The sequence below is a fragment of the Solanum tuberosum genome, unplaced genomic scaffold (genome assembly GCF_000226075.1).
Source record: "Solanum tuberosum cultivar DM 1-3 516 R44 unplaced genomic scaffold, SolTub_3.0 scf00062, whole genome shotgun sequence".
NCBI classification, from domain to species: Eukaryota; Viridiplantae; Streptophyta; class Magnoliopsida; order Solanales; family Solanaceae; genus Solanum; species Solanum tuberosum.
In genome coordinates, this window is record NW_006238987.1 from 356,994 (window position 1) to 376,264 (window position 19,271).

Genomic DNA, 19,271 nt, shown 5'->3' on the forward strand with positions numbered 1-19,271 from the left:
GTTTATTCTTTCCTTAGAGGAAAAGTTTTGAGATCTATAAATTGAAGATCCCTATTCTCAAAGCTGAACACAAGAACATCCACAATGTAGACATTTAAGAGTTTTATTTACGGGGAGATTTAATTTCTCTCTACAATTTTAATGTTTTTTTTATTAGTTTTCAATATGTAGCCCAATTGGCCAAATTTCAAATAATAATATTTTGATTTTTAGTATAAGTTTTTGTCATCTGATTTGTCAACCATATAATTTGCAATTGTAAGCTTCTGCATGATGCCCTATTCACCTTCATAACCAAACAAGCGGTATCAGAGCACATGGTTCAATGATCCAATGGTTCAACAAGATTGAAGAAAGGTTCAAGTGGCTTCAAATCAATTTGCAACAAATTTGATGATAATGAAGATTTTTGTCAAGCTACATGTGGAAAAGAAGTTTTAACCATATTTCAACATATCTGTTGCTGCAATTTTTAAAAATAAAAATGAAATATTTTTAAACCATTTTTAACCCATATATTTTAAACCTTATTTTTAAACATGGCAAGCAGCAGTGATGACGACTAGGTAAAGAACAAAGATTATCATGCAATTGAAGAAGGCAGATCAAGTTTTGTCAAGAAAATCCAGCCAAAAGGGGATATTTGTTAGGGTTTTGCTCTGATTTTCTTACCTTATTTGAAGTTTATTTTTTCCTAAAAGAAAAGACAAAACATTATCATAAATGTTTTTACTTTTCTCTGAAAGGAAAATATAATTTTCTCCCATATTTGTTTATTCTTTCCTTAGAGGAAAAGTTTGGAGATCTATAAATTGAAGATCTCTATTCTCAAAGTTGAACACAAGAACATCCACAATGTAGACATTTAAGAGTTTTATTTACGGGGAGATTTAATTTCTCTCTACAATTTTAATGTTTTTTTATTAGTTTTCAATATGTAGGCCAATTGGCCAAATTCCAAATAATAATATTTTGATTTTTAGTATAAGTTTTTGTCATATGATTTGTCAACCATATGATTTGCAATTGTAAGCTTCCGCATGACGCCCTATTCACCTTTATAACCCAACATTTCCAAGTTCAAGAATTTCTAAGTTCAAGAATATAATTCAAGTAACCCAATTTTCAACAACAATATAATACATATAGGCACAAATACAATGACAAATTGAAAAATTCAACTAATCTCTAACTTCTAGCTTCTAATTATTTGTTAGTTCTAACTTCTAATACTTAATTTACAATCATATTTAAAAATACCCAATTTTTCTAACTTCAACTTTCAAACTTACTAAACTCAAGAACTTCTAAGTTGGAAAATTCAACTAATCTAATTTCAAATTTCATATACTATCCAATATTTTTCTAACTTCAAAGTAATCTAACTTTCATATACAATTCAATGTTTTTCTAAATTCAACCGTCAAACACACTAAATTCAAGAATTTCAAAGTTGAAAAATGCAACTGATCTAACTTCTAACTTTATAACTTCTAATTATTTGTTATTTCTATCTTCTAATACTCAATTCACAATCATATTTTAAAAAAAACTCAATTTAGAAGAAAATCCTAAAATAAAAAACTCTCAATTCTCTACCTAACTAACAATAATTAAATATACAAATTAACAATTGAATAACACAATTCATCAAACTAAAACAATATACTAATTTATAACAAATCAAATATTACTAGAATTGAAAAAAACTAAAATTATACCCTAACCTTAACAAGCTAAGGAAAAGAGGCAGTGGGGACGACAGGTGACGGCGCCGACAGGGCAAGGCAGCGACGGGACTAATGCTCAATGAGAGAAGGGCGAAGGCGACGTGGGGCAGCGACGCAACAGTTTGGTTTTAGAGAGAAGGGAGATGGGAAAATGGGGGGAAAACCCGCTTTTTGGTTCAACATAATTTTTAAAAAGCGATGGACAATGTCTCTTTGTCCGTCGCTTTTTAAAAAATATTTGACCTAAATTTTGACTAAAAAGTGACGGACTAAGAGACTTTGTCCGTCGCTTTTTAAAAATGTTTGACTAGATATTTTGACCAAAAAGCGACAGACTAAGAGATGCCGTCCATTGCTTTTTAAAAAAACTAATTAATAAAATAAAATAAATTAAATTAAAAATGACGGACAACGTGGTTATTGTTTAATTTATAAATAATTTTTTTAATTAAAAAGCGACGGACAGCGTCTCTATATATATTAAATAAATAATTATTAATTATATATATATTTAGCGCAAAAATCCGCGAAAAAAAGTGACGGACTAAGAGATGCCGTCCATCGCTTTTTGTAAAATAATTTTAAAAATAATTTTTTTTATTAAAAAGCGATGGACAATGTGGCAAATGGCGTTACTTTTTGGAGCGACGCCATCCGTCGTTTTTAGCAATTTTTTAATAGTGATATTAAATATGTAAACATTAAATATAGATTTGATCAATATATATATATATATATATATATATATATTATAATTTTTTAATTCAGAGAATTTGAATGAACCCTGTGTTGCATAATTAGGAGTAGGAGGCATGTGATGGTTGTACTGTTGTACATGCATAACATTCCAATAACTGCACACAGCCCCTTCACTTACTAAACATAGCTAATGTTTCACATAATATACGTATCTTTTTTGAATCTCTCATTTTTATTTTATCTCTCACGGGTCAATCTTTTTTATTACACGACGGTGATGGGTCGATGTTAGTGTGATCATTGGAATTACGTGGAAGATCTATCAGCCGAGTTTAATTTCAGTTAAGGTTCTTGGAAACTATTCTATCTGAAATTCTAGTTAATATTTATATAAAGGTAATATAATTCAATGAATTCATAGAATATTCACAGAGAGATTAAGATGTGGCCGATCGAACTCTTCTTGAGTCTTGATAATCAAATACTTCAAAATTATCTACAAAATTAAATCCTTTCATAGAGATCAAATAAATTTCAAGGATAGGTCTAAATTGTCTTAGTTCTAGAAACATGTCAATATACATCCTCAAATCACAGAGAAATCTCAAGTGAAAAGAATCAAAGGACATAACGACTATCAATAATTAGCGACTGATAAATTTTGTAGCTAAAAAATATAAATTTCATGCTAATCCCATCAAGCAACAAAGTAGCGGCGGATTATAAATTAGCTAGGAGAATATTTAGCTATGAATTAGCTAGGAATTGCCGATTTAATTTCGTAATTAAATCCATATTTCCTTGTGGTTTGATAAATATATCTATACTCATAATCTTGATGAATAAAATTAGATTTATTTTTAAAAGTTAAAACAAAATGTCTGCCCCATTTTTTTCCTTTGTCCCCAGTTCATCGTAGCTACCGTTACGATATTCATGGCTTTAATTTAAAGAAATTGGAGACACAAAGATTGTTGGACCCTCTTTTTTTGTTTTTAAGAAAATGACACATATACATACGTAAATAATGGCTTGTATTGTCTTTATCAATATGCAAAAATCATTTCAATACAAGGAAGTTTCGCAGAACCCTAGTTTTTTTTGTTTCTTTCTTTGATTTATTCTTCAACAAGCTACGTGTCAAATTAAATCACTGGTTCGTCCTTTCTTGCTGTTGTTCCATTCTTCATTAAAGAAGGACTATGATATATATTTAAGGGAAAAGGGTCTGATATACCCCTCAACTTTGCTATTTGGAGCTGATATGCCCCTCGTTATGAAAGTGACTCATATATACCCTTACCGTTATACAAAACGGCTCACATATACCCCTACCGTTACAAAATGAGCTCACATATACCCTTCATTTTAACGGAAGTGAAAAAAATAGTTTTAAAGTTATATTTTTGACTTTTGATTTTTAAAATTTTTTATTTAGGGGTATTTATGATTTTTCTAGCAAATTTCAAGGTATATTTTATTTTTTTTCGGACATAATTATTTTTTTGACTTTTTGATTATCATTATTTGAGTTTCTTATTCTTATTTTATTTTTTCTTTCATTCCTTAGTGTAAAGAAAAAATTTAAAACTATTTTTTTCGGATATAATTTAGTTTTGGTATTTGAAGAAAAAAAATTGGGGTCAATCTAATAATAAATTTTTACAAGAATATTAACAAAAATTTAAATAAATTTGACCATCAAAATAATAAATCTAAAATTAGTCATTGAAAACAAAAAAAAGTTTAAAAAATAATAATATATGTTTGAGGAAGATTAAATATACCCATATGGGATTATATTTTTTTTAAAAATTAAACTAAAATTAATTTTTTCACTTCCGTTAGAGGAAAAGGGTATATGTGAGCCATTTGTATAACAATAGGGGTATTTATGAGCCACTTTTATAACGAGGGGTATATCAGCTCTAAATGACAAAGTTGAGGGGTATATCAGACCCTTTTCCCTATATTTAAAATAAAAATCTGGAGATATATAAAATTAATACTGTACTATATGTAGTTAATTAGTTTGAAGTGGAACTTGCGTCCCTCTTAACTCAAGGTTCGATTTGGAAATTACATTACTTTAATGAGATATTATTCATGAACATTATATAAATTATCCTAAATAAAATATTTAAATTGTTATTGATTGGTATATAAAAAAAAATGGTGCTCTTGGTTAGGCACCACCTTATAGTCTAATATAATTCAATGAGATCTCGTTCAAATTATGTCAAGTCAAATCAAATAATTCGTGTCAAGCCCCATAACAGTTTATTACGGATGAGAAGAACATATTATCTTGAATAGTTCATCTAATGATCTCATTCTTTTTTAAAATTGAATTCGGCGAATCGGCCCAACTCCATTCCTTTTAACGCTGCGAAAATGTGTCCACACATTGTACTTCCAAGATAGTACATAAGTTGTGTGCAAACAAGAGAAGTTTAGTACAAAAAAATTATATGGGTGTTGTTTCACTCTACCTTTAAAATTTTAAATTACGTGACTTGTGCTAACTCCTTTTTGCTAAAATCTTGAATGGAGCCCTCTAAGATATGGAATTGTACACTTTAAAAGTACTAGGTGATATATATAATTCACGAAAAGCTTATAGTATAAAAGGTTTGATGAGAAAGGCATATTTCGAGTTGGGAAAATAATTAATGATAAGTAGAAGATTAAAGTTTTATAATCCACTAATTAATAGCACCCGCACGTGTATTTACACAATCTAACTTGTATTAGAAAAAATGAAAAAAGTGGAAAAGAAAAAAAGGTAGGTATTATTGTATGTGATTATTATTAATTAGTACAATCTATGAAAGTCTCATGAGTCATAATTAGTTTTTTGTTTATTACTAATTGTATTCCTTGATGTTACTTTTACCATATTATAGGTAGCTTTTGTTATTACCTCAGCTTCTTCTTTTTTTCAACATAAAAAATTGAATCTCAAAATATAAGTGGGGCCAAAATCTTTTGAGAATGCAACATGGAAACCACAGAAGAATCCAATGTCCATTGTTAGGCCAACGAAATAGAAACAAGACCTAACTTTGTATGATGGTGAGAGGTAAAATTACAAATATATCTAGGGGGGTGATTAATAATGTTTTGATTTTGTATGATTGAGTTGCCAATTTTTTTTCGATATTTTATATTTGAGCTCAATTCTTTCTGATTAAAAAATCTTTTTTAGTATATATTATTATTCTGAAACAATTAAGAGATATTTTATAGACATAACATACTTGATTATGGGGTTAATTCAATATGTTCTTCTTCCACAAAGATGATCTTTTCAAAGAATTCACTCTCTTTTCCTTTTTATAGTTGTTCCAAGTGTGAAATTGGTAATGGAAAAAAAAAAGATGCAAACTTTAGCCTTAATTTTCCTTTAATTTGAGCTCTTATAATTTGAATTCACTTAATGTTGGAAATTCGTAAACGTGAAAGATATTTTCATACAAACTTAAAAACTTTACTATCCAAGGCATCTCCATTTCGAAAAAATGATAATATCGTGCTTAAATGATATGATACAAGAAACGTATGGTGAGAAAATATGTCAAATATCTCCATCAACATCTCAATGGTTATTTTTTGGGGTAATATTAATATGGCACTTGCAACTTACCTTCTTAAAAACATGACTCTAACTTGAGACATTCACAAGAATGAAAGGTTCCAAAAAAGAGTGAAGCTGGCCTGGTTCTTTAATAAATATAGTTATATATATATGTATCCTTGTTTGTTTCTGATTGTCGATTTCTGCATTTAAAACATTCCTTTTCAAATATTTGTTCTCATTCTGACTCTTGCAGAGGTGGGGGGCATAATATTTTTTTATTAACACATATCAAAATATAGACAACAACAACTGTTATTTATTTATTAAAATTTTTTACAAAATAAAGTTTGAGGAAGGTAGACAAAGTTTATATCTAATGTATCTGATAAGGAGATTTTTCAGTGAATTTATACTTCCCTCAAATAACAACAATTGTTAAATATTTATTAAAAAATTTACAAAATAAGGTTTGAGGAAGGTAGACAAAGTCTATATCTATTAAGGAGATTTTTCAAGTTCCGTAAATTTATGTTTTTCTCTAAATCATATATAATATTGTTATATTTTCTAAAAAAAAATCACTAAATATAGATGTTCAAACCTACCTCAAAGAATCATATGATGTAGTGATGATTATTTGTACTTTAATCTTTCAATTTTCCCAAGTCTTTCGCATTGAAATTTCAAAAAAAGAAATTGCGCTATGATTTGTTTATATATTTAAACCAGATATGTAATATCCTTTTTAGTTTTTATTTATACCTTAATCTTTCAATTTTCCCAAGTCTGTCACATTGAAATTTCAAAACATTAAAAAAAAAACGCTATGATTTGTTTATATATTTTAACCAAATATGCAAATTAAAACTAATAGTATTAGCTGATATAGATTATAGTCAATAGGTTTAATCGTGTACGTGTACATATATATATATATATATATATATATATATAAGATTTTATTTTTTTACCTACAATTTTGAAAGTTTGATGGGTATAGTGATAAGAAACTAAAGGTAAAACAACTTAAATTTATATCTTAGATTCACATTTTTGTAATATGTTACTTATCCTCTCAAAGTCCTGAATACGCCTTAGAGGATATAGAGTACGTAAATCTTACATTTACCTTGTGTTGGTAGTGAAACTGTTTTCAAAATAATAATGAAAAAAAATAACAGTGAAGAAACATGAAACCTAATAGAAAATCAGTATAAATCATATGAGCAGGAAACAATAACATCAGCAAAATAGCATGATCACCTAAACATAATAAACAACGGGTAATATCATATAACAAAAGCAAGAAACAATATGAATAAGACATGCTATCACAACTCTAACCCTATCGAAGAGCAAGACAACACTCAACTACCTACTAACTTTTATCCTAAGCCACGACCTCCATACCTTCTTATGTAAGATCATATCTGTAAATTAAGTTACGACATATTCTAAATTAAATCACCTAAAAAAATTTAAAAGTAATAAGCTTAAAGTTATGACACATTCTAAAGTCGAATCACCTAAAAAAAAAATAGACACACATAAAAAATAAAGGAAATTAACACACACAGAGAAAGACATAATAATAATAATTATTATTATTATTATTATTATTATTATTATTAAAATTTGATCTATTTAAACAATGTAATTTTTTTTCATAGCATAAGGTGCCTCTACCACAAATATTCAATCAGTGTGTAATGTTGTCTAGATTACATTACACACAAAATATATATATATATATATATATATATATGATTTTTCTTCCTACCAAACAAGTGAACAAGTGCTACATTGAAGAACAAATAAAGTTTAAATTACCTTGGTCAAGTTTCGATCCCTTTTTTTTTTTTGACTTTTTCATTAGAAAATGAATTGTTATTTGGAACGTTCGATACCTTTTACGCCTAATGCCCTAGTATATTTTAATAGTATATGCCTTAAAAACACTGTAACATTTATTTATCTGAATAATCGATCGTTATATTTCATATTTCATAAAAGTATTGCCTAAACTATAATTATTATTCTTTTTAAAATGTACTAAAAAGAAAAGTATGACACATAAATTAATTAAGATTAGAAAGATATGAAAGTAATTTAAATTGGATAAAAATCTATCTGACACAATACCTAAACCATAAAATCTAATTTTATATGCTAAACCTTATTAAAAATGAGAACCTTATTTGGTCAAGTCCTAACTACATATGAAATATTTTTGAGACACGTGCTATTCATCGTTTGCACGTTGCGTTATATTTTGTAATAATAATTTTATTTGATTGCTTTTACTTTTACTGAGTCGATTATCACACTTGATTTTTATATTTCATTATTAATAAATCTCTTTTCTTATCATTATCGATCTAAAGATTGCTAAGTTAAATATTTGACTAACACATACCTAATGAATATAAGTCTAATAGATATACTAGTAAGGAGGTAAAGACCGCTTGAATCCATTATCGGCAGGCTAAAAAAACAGGCTGAAAAAGTGACAATTAAAATTCATTGAAATTCTCACTTTTTATACTTTTTAAAATTTTGAGTTTTGGAATAAATAATAACTATTCCACTCACTTTGTTGCTATACATAATGTACAAAATTACTTACCTAATTAATAATTAATATCAAAATAATAGCAATACATTATTCGTACTGGTTTAATAAAGTCTTTCTTTACAAGTATTAAAAAACAATGGGTGCTAACTTAATTTAAATGAAATTCATTAGGACTGGAAGTTGTACCTAACTACTTCTAATTTGTCATTAGATAACCATACCTTTTTTTCAATAATAAGAAAAAGGAAAAAAGCAAACCCCAACTCGACGTTTTTCGATTTGATTTTGCACTATTCAGTTTGGATTTTTCGGTTTTTGATTTTGTAAAAATGTAACCCAATTCGATCCAAAATAAATTTGGCTTGGTTTGATTTTTCTCTATTCGGTTCAGCTTTTTTCGGTTTGGTTATTCGGTTATGTCAATAATTAATAACATAACCAAAGTAACAATATTGAATCCCTTAAATATACTTTCTAATATAAATCATAAGTAAAACTTAAAACACAATACGTATAAGTATACCTATTAAAGATGTTCAAACATAGAATATAGACGTAATCATCATGAAAGGCAAAGGGACAAAAAGTAGTTAACTCCAATTAAATTCTATACCTAAACACTTTATATATATATATATATATATATATTATAATTCGGTTTTTATTTTTTTAAATCCGAAACCAAACCAAACCAAAAAACCAAACAAAACAATTTATTAATCCAAAATCAATTCGAAAAACCAAAAAATCAATTCGAATAAAAATTCGGTTTGATTTGATTTGGTTATTCGGTTTAATCCGAATAGTGCACACCCCTGCTCAATATTTAGTACGAACCACGAGGTGTACTTTTAAAATCTTGCTAGTCAAATTATTTGACTTTTGATCAATATTTTTTATCATACTAACGTGAAAAAAAATGCAATTTATGTTATTTTTTAATATATAAATTTGAAGTTGTGAAGTTCATATAATTTAATTTAACATAAGAAGATAATTAAATTAACTCTCGAGTTCGAATTAGAAAACTAATTTGAAATGAAAATTGAAAGGAGTATAGCCACACAAATGTCCACTACATGTTTTAAATTATCAATTTTAAAAATATGCTTTTTTGTTCTTAAATTTTAAGCGTATGTCATATAAATTGAGACTCCATAGGTACTTTACCCTCTCTATCTCAATTTTTATGACTCAATTTTCTTTCTAATCAACATAAAAAGAGACATATTATTGTATTTAATAATAATTTAGTTTTAAATGATCAATATTACTTTTAATGAAATGATTTATAAGCATTACAAATAATTATAACTTATCTTAAATCATAACATAACTTTTTTTTTAATTGTCATGTCAAGTCAAATTAGTTTATATAAATTGAGACGGAAGATATTAAGGGGTCGTTTGGTTTGAATATGAGTTATGATGGGATAAGTTATGTTGGGATAAATTATGTTGAGATTAGTTATGATGGGATAAGTTGTGTTGGGATTATTTCTTATTGAGTGTTTGGTTTGTTGTATTCAAAATAATATATATTGATAAATTTTAAGAACAAATTGTTTGTTTACAAAATTACCCTTCACTTTATTTAATTTTTTTTATATTTTCTTTGCGAGCTTTAGTTATTCATTTTTTAAAATAAAACTTTTATCTTATTTAACTTAAATATTTTTGTTTATGTATTAACATGATAAGTACCATGTGTATTTAAAAATAAAACTTTTTTTCTTATTTAGCTTAAAAATAGAACTTCCCTCTTAAGACCATCTCCAACCCACCTCTATTTTACTCTCCATTCTCTATATTTGGAGAGTAAAATAGAGAATGGGCACTCCAACCCAACTCTATATCACCCTCTATTCTTCATATTTAGAGAGGTGAATAGTAGTTCTCCAATTTGGAGAACTACTATTCACACTCTCTATTTCACTTTTTGTAATATTTTTATTTATTATTTCTATTACTTTCTAATTAACTATATTATTTTTACATATAAATGCCATTAATTAAATATTTACTATTCATACTTCTTTAAATGTAATATAAGATTTTTAAAAATATATTATTTAATATATACTACTTTCATCCCGAATTAATAGTTTTTTTTTAAATTTTCGTCGATAATATAATTTGATTTTATTATTAATTTTCACTGTAAAGAATACACAAAATTAAAATGATAAGATGAAAAATTTAATTTAAAAATACAGCACATAATATGATAATTAAAATACAAGATAACAATACAATGCATAACATAATAATTTACATGCAAGATAAAATACAATACATAACATAATAATTAATTCGCGATGAAACAAGAATCATGCTGAAAAGATGTTGAACGTGCATTCAGAATTTTACAATCACGTTTTGCAATTTTTGCAGGACCGTCACGTTTTTGTAGAAAGAAAGTGCTACATGATATAATGACTACATGCATTATACTGCACAACATGATAATTGAGGATCAACGTGATCTTAATGCACCAATTCAAGATGTCGCAGAGGCTCCAACTCCAACGACATAAATGGTGGTAGATGAAAATCTCCGATTTAAACAACTTCTAGCTAGACATAAAAAATTAAGGACAAAAATGCTCATTTTGAACTCCGTAATGTATTAATAGAGAATTTATGGGAGCAACGTAAGAATTTTAAAAATTGAGTGTTTATGTAATTGTATTTCACTTTTATTTGAATTTGTCCATTAATTTGTATATTATATAATATTTTCTTGCAATTTATATTATTTAAAATTTAAAATAAAATAAAATTTTATATTAAATAAAAAATATATTAAATAAAAAATAAAATTTTATATCACATTAAAATTATATAAAGTAATTATTGGGAAAAAGAAATAAAGGATTTATACTATGAAATAAGAAAATAAGAATGAAATAGAAATAATAATATAATATTAAGGAGAGAGAAAAAGATTCATTTTTAGAGAGTAAAATAAAGAATTGAGTTGAAGTTGATTGTCTGAAAAAATAGAGAATTCTATATTTGGAGAGTAAAATAGAGTGTAGGGTTGGAGATGCTTAAGTTTGTTAAAGAGAAGAAAATTTATGAGAAATCAAAATAAAATAAACATAAGAATTAGTCAAATAAATTCATAAATAAAAATCATATTTATATAGTGTAATTTTTTAATAGAAAAATATGAATAATTATCATAAAAATAAGGAGTAGTAAATATTATTATACATGATATTAAAAACAATGTAAATATACATAAATGTGAAAAATGAAGTATAAAAAGGATTCAAAGAGATATATTTGTCATTTACCTATTTTATCCCGGGATAAGTTATTCCGGGATTACTATACCACCCAATGTGAGGGATAACTTATGCCAATACTAATTCATAATCCTAGGATAAGTTATCCCAAATTTTGCAACCAAATAAAAAAATAAAGAATACTTAAAATTTATCATAAAATTAACTCCCCTTATTCATCCCACCAAACTACCCTTAAGGAGTGGGATATTGAGGTGGAAAACAACTTCTATTACTACTAACCCACTATTGCAAACGTAGCCCATATATTTTTATGGAATAGTGACTTATAACGTCAATATAAAAGGAAACACACGATTCTTCTAAGTACAAACTATGGGCCCACGCGTTTTCTAATGGGCCCATACCACGAAACAACCTTTCCTCCGCCTCCATCGCCGGAGCCCAATTGTTTTATCCAAAATTTTTCCATTTTACTGTCATTTTTTTTCTTTCTTCTATTCTCTGTGTAACAGTATAGTCTTTTTCACCATTAATCTCAATAACAAACAGTAGCAGAATCGCTGTATATCCACACAATCTCTCACTCCATGCCAAAAATTTTTTTGGCATATCACTAAAAGTTTTTCATTTCTTGTTACTATATAATCATACGTATCAATCACTCTTTTTTCTCTTCCTTTATATAAAGAGGAGTTATCCTGAACTTAGGTCTTAGGGGTTGAGTTCTTAGCTGTTGAAGAATATTATTATTCTTTTATCTTCTTCGATCGGTTGATGCATGTTGTTTTTTTTGTTTTGAACCCTTCCAGTATTTTCATGATTATCTTCTCATTTTTCGATTCCACCGCTATCTTAACATCACTTTTTTGGATTTTTTATTTATTTCAATCGATTCCGCCACTATCATAACATCACCTTTTTGGATTTTTTATTTCAATCTAAAAAATGTCGATGAAACGGCAATCGCAAGACGATTCCAAGTCTAGACTCGATGCAGGTTCTTCTGAGGATAAACGTCGCCGGAGTTTGCCTTCTCTCAGCAGGTTAATATTTGTTATTTTAAGTTTTTCATCAGGAATATTCTAATATGGGTAATGGTTTTTTTTTTTTTCTTGTTAGTCCTTTGTTGTTTCAATCTAAAAAATGTCGATGAAACGGCAATCGCAAGACGATTCCAAGTCTAGACTCGATGCAGGTTCTTCTGAGGATAAACGTCGCCGGAGTTTGCCTTCTCTCAGCAGGTTAATATTTGTTATTTTAAGTTTTTCATCAGGAATATTCTAATATGGGTAATGGTTTTTTTTTTTTTCTTTTTAGTCCTTTAGTGGGAGAAGAATTTTGTTGTCTGGTTGTTAGTTTTAGTTTTACAAAGTGGCGTTACTATTAATGCTGTGGAGGTTTGAATTTGTGAGATGTGATGTGAGTCACGAAGAAGAAAAAATGGATGTAAGGTTGCTTTCTCTTTGGGATTCAGTACATCAATGGTGCTAGTTTTAGTAAACTAGACTTGCTGATAATTTAATACTGAATAAATGCGTCGTCCAGTACTCATCTATGTATGCATTTAATAAAGGGGACCAAATGGGAAGACATTAACTGTTCTCTTCTGCTTCAATTCTTTATTGCTGACTGTACTTTTTGTTATTATTTCATGTAGTGTGATTACAGAAGTAATGAATATGAGTAAAGTGCAACATTTTATGGAGCCAGTTTTGGAGCCACTTATTCGTAAAGTGGTAAGGCTATGTTCATTTCCCTTGAGTGTGATTTTACTAATTTTTGTATGAACTTCTATTGTTAGATTCAAAAATTGTCATCTAGTAATATTTAAGTTTGATCTTACTGCTTTTCCCAAAATAAAGTGTGTTTGAATTTTGAAAAGAACAAGGAGCAAGTGCTTTTTCATAAAATAATTGGGAATCCAATGAGTTGCTGATAAAGATAGCACATTTTGTTACCTTTTAAATTGGTGATGTTCACTTTCCACTTTACCTGGTCTTGATTCCTACTTATATCGAAAAGCGGTTAGTACCATTAGCAAGAATTCAGTGGATAGTTTCTATGACAACAATTGCTCGTTTTCGTACTTTGTTGTTATCCTTGTTCTAATTTCTTGCCAATATTTATTACCAAGGCATATCAAATTTAGGCAGTTATATGGTGCATATGTTTAAAAAAAGTTAGAGATCTTATGAAAATTTCTGGAAATTAAAGGATACATAAAAACTTTTTAGTAAATTTTTCACTTTGTTTGGCAGTGTCTAGATGCAAAATATGATAAGCATGTTGCCAAAAAGGGAGTTTTGAGGAAAATTTTAGTGATTGAAAGCAATTATGCTAATGATTTCAGCTTTTGTATTATGAATACATCATATCCTACTGCTTACCTAATATACTTAACAACACTTTCTTGATCTCAAAAGAAATGTCCAGGTTGCTAATTTAGTTCCAAGATAATGGTACCCTCTACAAACTGAAATTTTCATTCTATATTTTATCATCTAGAAAGTGACATAGGACCCCCTCACCACTTTAAAGAAAATGTAACAGAAAGTCAGTTTTATAAGAAATATATAATCTTTCATTACGATCAAGCAGGGAATCTTATTGGGATGAAGTGAGAACTATTAATTCTTTCTTTATTTTAGGATCTATATTGTCTTTTTCTGATTTTCCTTAAATATTTTGATTAATTAAGCTAATCGGGAGATGAACACATTTTTAACTTGAACTTACAGGTAAAAGAGGAAGTTGAATTGGCTCTCAGGAAATACATGACCACCATTAAGCGGTAGGCAATTGGACTCCATCATTCAAATGCTACATCAGCTTCATAGTTTCTTGTTATGACTTGGTCTTACAGTTTTTTCGTATTTGCACCTTTTTAGGAATTGTGGGAAAGATGTATTTGCTTGTGAACTTCGAAGCCTGAAACTGAAGTTTTTAGATCTCATCTCTCCCCCAGTATTTACTGGAACTCGCATAGAAGGAGAGGAATCTAGTTTGAAAGTAGCCCTGGTTGATGTTCTTACTGGGGAAGTTGTCTGTAGTGGTCCTGAATCCTGTGCAAAAGTTGAAATAGTAGTACTCGAAGGAGATTTTGACGGTGATGATGGGGACAATTGGACTGCAGATGAATTTAAGAACAACATTGTGAGAGAAAGGGAAGGAAAGAAACCTCTCCTTACTGGGGATGCATTTTTGTATCTTAAGGAGGGCATTGGCTGGTTGAGTGATATTTCATTTACTGATAACTCAAGCTGGACAAGAAGTCGTAAATTCAGGCTGGGTGCTAGGATTGTTGATAGCTTTGAAGGGATCAGTGTACGAGAGGCGAAGACAGAATCCTTCATTGTCAGGGATCACCGAGGAGAGTGTGAGTTCCTATTGATCTCTTTTCTTTCTACAATGCTATTAGTTTTATTAAATGATAGATTTTTCTTTCCAGAAGCTGTGAACTCTTATCATTATATTCCATTACAGACACTACTTGACTTGAAAGGTGTTAGACAATGTCTATTTTTATTTATCGATCTGTAGTGTCTTATCTTTAGGATTTTTCATTTGAGATTCCAATTATGATTTTGAATCTCAAAGCAATTGATTTTCTGAATAATCAAGTCTACTGGTGTGGAACTGATTTTGCTCAATATTTTATAATCATGTGTTGGATTTTGAGCAGTTTGCTGAAAAATTGATTTTAACTGATGGACGATAGCAATAACTATCTTCTATCACCATAACATAAGTTAATAGTAAATTGTCACTAGAATATGACTTTCAATTTGGGGGTATTATCTTGGCACCAAACATGGTTGAAAGTGATTGTTCACATTCGAAAAATCTGAATAAAAGCAAAACTGTGTAGTGTAATATGTAAAACTTCCCATCATTGTTTAGGATTGAAATTGTTTTGAATGCTTGAAGCAAAGAGTGTGGTAGGGATATTTATAGAAAGTGTGTTTAATGTCTCGGGTTTCCTAAAATAAAAAATGGGTCATATAAAATTTGACAGGGGGAGTAGATGATATCGTGTTATGTGTATGATTTAATACAAAGTAACATACTTACAGGCAGATAATGCTGAAATATTGACACAGGGAAAAAGCACTATGTTTATGTGTGAAAAAGAAGTAAAATAGTAGTAAGTTCTTTTAGGCTACTATTTAATTTACAAGGTATGGTAATATTGATGTTATTTCTTATTTGTCCGAGTTCCTGAGTTGTGTTTCTTTTATGCTTCATCTTGAGGTTTGGTACCTTAAATGAACTGCTCAGTGTTACCATTAATGTCTCATTCTTACCATTGTTTGACATCAGCCATCTTTGTTTTGGCCTATTTAAATATCTACTGCATCTGGTCACTGACCGTTATTAAAGTTTGTCTCTGGAAATTGTTAGATTTACGTGTGAGACAGAAATGATACTGAGACCTGAGTTGCTCAAGTACTAGATTTTGATCTTTTTCCTCATTCAATTCAGCTAGAATTAGTGATTTTAAATACAGAAAGGTAAGTCAAAGACAAAAGCGGAGGTGATCTCTTGTGAGTATTTTACTTTGCCTTATTTTTAAACAACAGCCATTCCAGAGTAGGAAAGTTGATATTTTTATACACCGGTTAGTGTAAGCGACTACTGTAGGTATGAGGATATAAACTTTCTACTGAAAGAATCAAGGAGTAGGACGATAATAGTTCTTGACTTCTAAAGCCTTAGGTAGAATGAAAAAGGGAAAATGACAGAAGAAGACACTGAAAGTATTAACGGTTCCATCATAAAGGAGAATAAAGTCTCTTTCACCTTTGTATGATTTAAGCATCTTATTGAATTATTTTTTTTTGGAGGTGGACTTATTGTAGAACTTTTAATCAAACTGTATAATGAATTTGTAACCTATTTGGAAACAGAAACCAAATTAGAACTCATTTCACTGAACTTAATGCTTTGGTCGGTTTCTTGAGGATTAACTTGATAATGAGCTGTGCTTAACTTGGGTGTCAGAGCTAATGGTAGTTGGTTCTGCAAAAACACAATGAATGAGATTGTGGTTAGAAGTCTTCGAATAATTCTCAAGTCTAATATTTGATAGAACGTTATTTAACTCATTCCTTTATATGCAGTGTACAAGAAGCACCATCCCCCTTCTCTTTCAGATGAGGTATGGAGGCTGGAAAAGATTGGCAAAGATGGAGCTTTTCACAGACGTTTGAGCAAGGAAAGAGTCAATACCGTGAAAGATTTTCTGACTCTACTCTATCTAGATCCTACAAGGCTTCGGAATGTGAGTGCACTGCATTTGTCTTACATATATAAATGGACTTAATGGACATGTCGCTTAAAATGATAAAGTTATTTCTTCCTCGTTGAGTAGTAACAGAGATGACTGTGATAATAATTGGCATATTTCCAAATGTTTGTGATTCTTTATCAGCCTGGTTAATTCATTCACTGGAATCTTTGATGCTAGTTAACACCTTTGTTTTTCTGTGTCTATGCTTGCTAAAAAATTCCTTCCTTTGATCAAATTGGTGGATTAGCAATTTCTTTGAGCATCCTCTGTATTCCCTTAGGAGCTTTATAACAGAATTTGGCTTGGGTTGGTTACTGTGTCAACATCATGATTCAGAAATTTGATCAATCTAGATAAAATATTGAGGTCTCTAGTGTTTTTGATAAGAATGACAAATCTTTTATTTCCTTTTCCTGGGAAATCTTGCAGGTTCTTGGGACAGGTATGTCCACCAAAATGTGGGAAGTCACGGTTGAACATGCTCGAACTTGCTTACTTGACAAGAAAGTGTACTTATACTACACATCTGTATCTGGTCCAAAAACCGGTGTTGTTTTTAACATTGTTGGACAAGTGATGGGGCTTTTTCCAGACTGCCAGTTTGTTTCTGCTGAGAAATTGTCTGAAACTCAAAAGGCATGTATTCATAATAAATACGAACATTTGTTTTATTGCTCTATTCTTTTTCTTCACATATCAAAGCTTGTATTGTAGATATTTATATTTTCCATTGCTCCTTATGGATTGCCCAATGACTTCAATCCTTTTTCCTTTCAGGATGATGCTCGTAATTTGGTGATTTGTGCATTCAGACACTGGGAAGAAGTAGTCTCTTTTGAGGACGAGTCCTCTCTTATGGATTGGGTTATGCAAATTTCCACTGTTCAGTTCCCCTCGAACTCACCCATGGTGGGCAACTCTGATACCAGTGACGATGTTTTAGCTTCCCAGAAGGTTAGCAGAAGTGAATATCAGCCACTAAGTGCGTCAACGCCTGATATCATGCCATCTTTCTGTTCTATTGCTGGTTTCAGCAGCTTGGATGACTATGTCTTGCATGGTATAGACAACATGGATGTTGCGTTTGACCAACCATTAAATTTCCCCGGGCAAGACACCAACTCCTTGATGGCTGATGCTGATTCTATAACTCCCCCATCATTTTGTGATGATGATCATCTGCCTTTCTTTGATACCGACTATTCCCTTCCCAGTTCAAGCTTTGCTCCATCACCGGATCTACAATGTGCTGTCAACAGCTTTCTTGCTCATAGTAGTTCAATTGTTCCTCTGGATAAAGCTCAAAGGAGATGGAAGATGCTATTTAGTGTTCTCAGATGGTTCTCTGTAAGGAGAATCGTGAACAAAAGAACCATCATATCTTGAAGAGTGATCTTCTCCTTATGCTGAGGTAAACGAATCTGTAGGCAATTCCTGCCCGATGCAAAATTGTGTGCAGTAGTAGAGTCGGTAGAATTTTCTTTAGATATATGTAAAATTGTTCAGTTAGCACCAATCATGCTTTCCAGTTTTCATTTTTTTAATCAAAATTTGAGTCTTGTGAATGGTATACAGTCCTTGGTGCCTATCTGATGAAAAGTTTGTACATATTAGGTCGATGTGTGTAGGTACAGCAGCAACCTTTGCTGCATTACTTATTTTGTGCATGTGCATATTTCCAATTTTATCTTGTGTTGAATTTCGAATGCTTACCATTATAACACACTAATTAACTTAAGCTACGTAGATTAATTAGGTAGTTCTATCTCATTTGTTTTCATTAAGATTAAGACGTCTGAATTTGAATACACATTTGAATATTAAGATGTACATTAGTATTAAGATGTCAGAATTTAAATGCATATCTGCATATTAAGATGTAGTTCTAGATTTATACATTGAATCATTAAGATTGTTTTCAATATTTGGATGTGCATAATTTTTTATTTTTTTTAAAATTAGGAATTAATCACTAAATCAATAAAAGTTATAATCCAAAATGCAAGATAACTTTTTCTAAAAAATTGTTTTAAGAATAAGATTAATCCACCAAAAAAAAAAATGACTTGTTTGTTTTCTCAAATAATTTTTTTCTAAAGAAACAAATGATTAAAATTCAAACCTCCATTAAGTGAAAACA

The 19,271-nt window shown here is 29.5% G+C and overlaps 1 protein-coding gene across 2 annotated transcripts; it reads left to right on the plus strand.

Moving 5' to 3' along the window:
- The first annotated feature begins 12,313 nt into the window (after positions 1 to 12,313).
- Positions 12,314 to 18,816, plus strand: LOC102583829 (calmodulin-binding protein 60 A). 2 transcript variants are annotated; one of them, XM_006344955.2, is made up of 8 exons: positions 12,314 to 12,786; positions 12,985 to 13,082; positions 13,499 to 13,577; positions 14,580 to 14,632; positions 14,730 to 15,217; positions 16,962 to 17,122; positions 17,561 to 17,767; positions 17,909 to 18,816. In XM_006344955.2, the coding sequence occupies exons 2-8, from the start codon at positions 12,985 to 12,987 to the stop codon at positions 18,515 to 18,517; spliced, it is 1,695 nt and encodes a 564-aa protein (XP_006345017.1). In that variant the 5' UTR covers positions 12,314 to 12,786; the 3' UTR covers positions 18,518 to 18,816. The 2 variants fall into 2 exon arrangements, with proteins under 2 accessions (XP_006345017.1, XP_006345018.1); XM_006344956.2 differs by lacking the exon at positions 12,985 to 13,082 and having other exon boundaries at positions 12,314 to 12,884.
- The last annotated feature ends 455 nt before the right edge of the window (positions 18,817 to 19,271 follow it).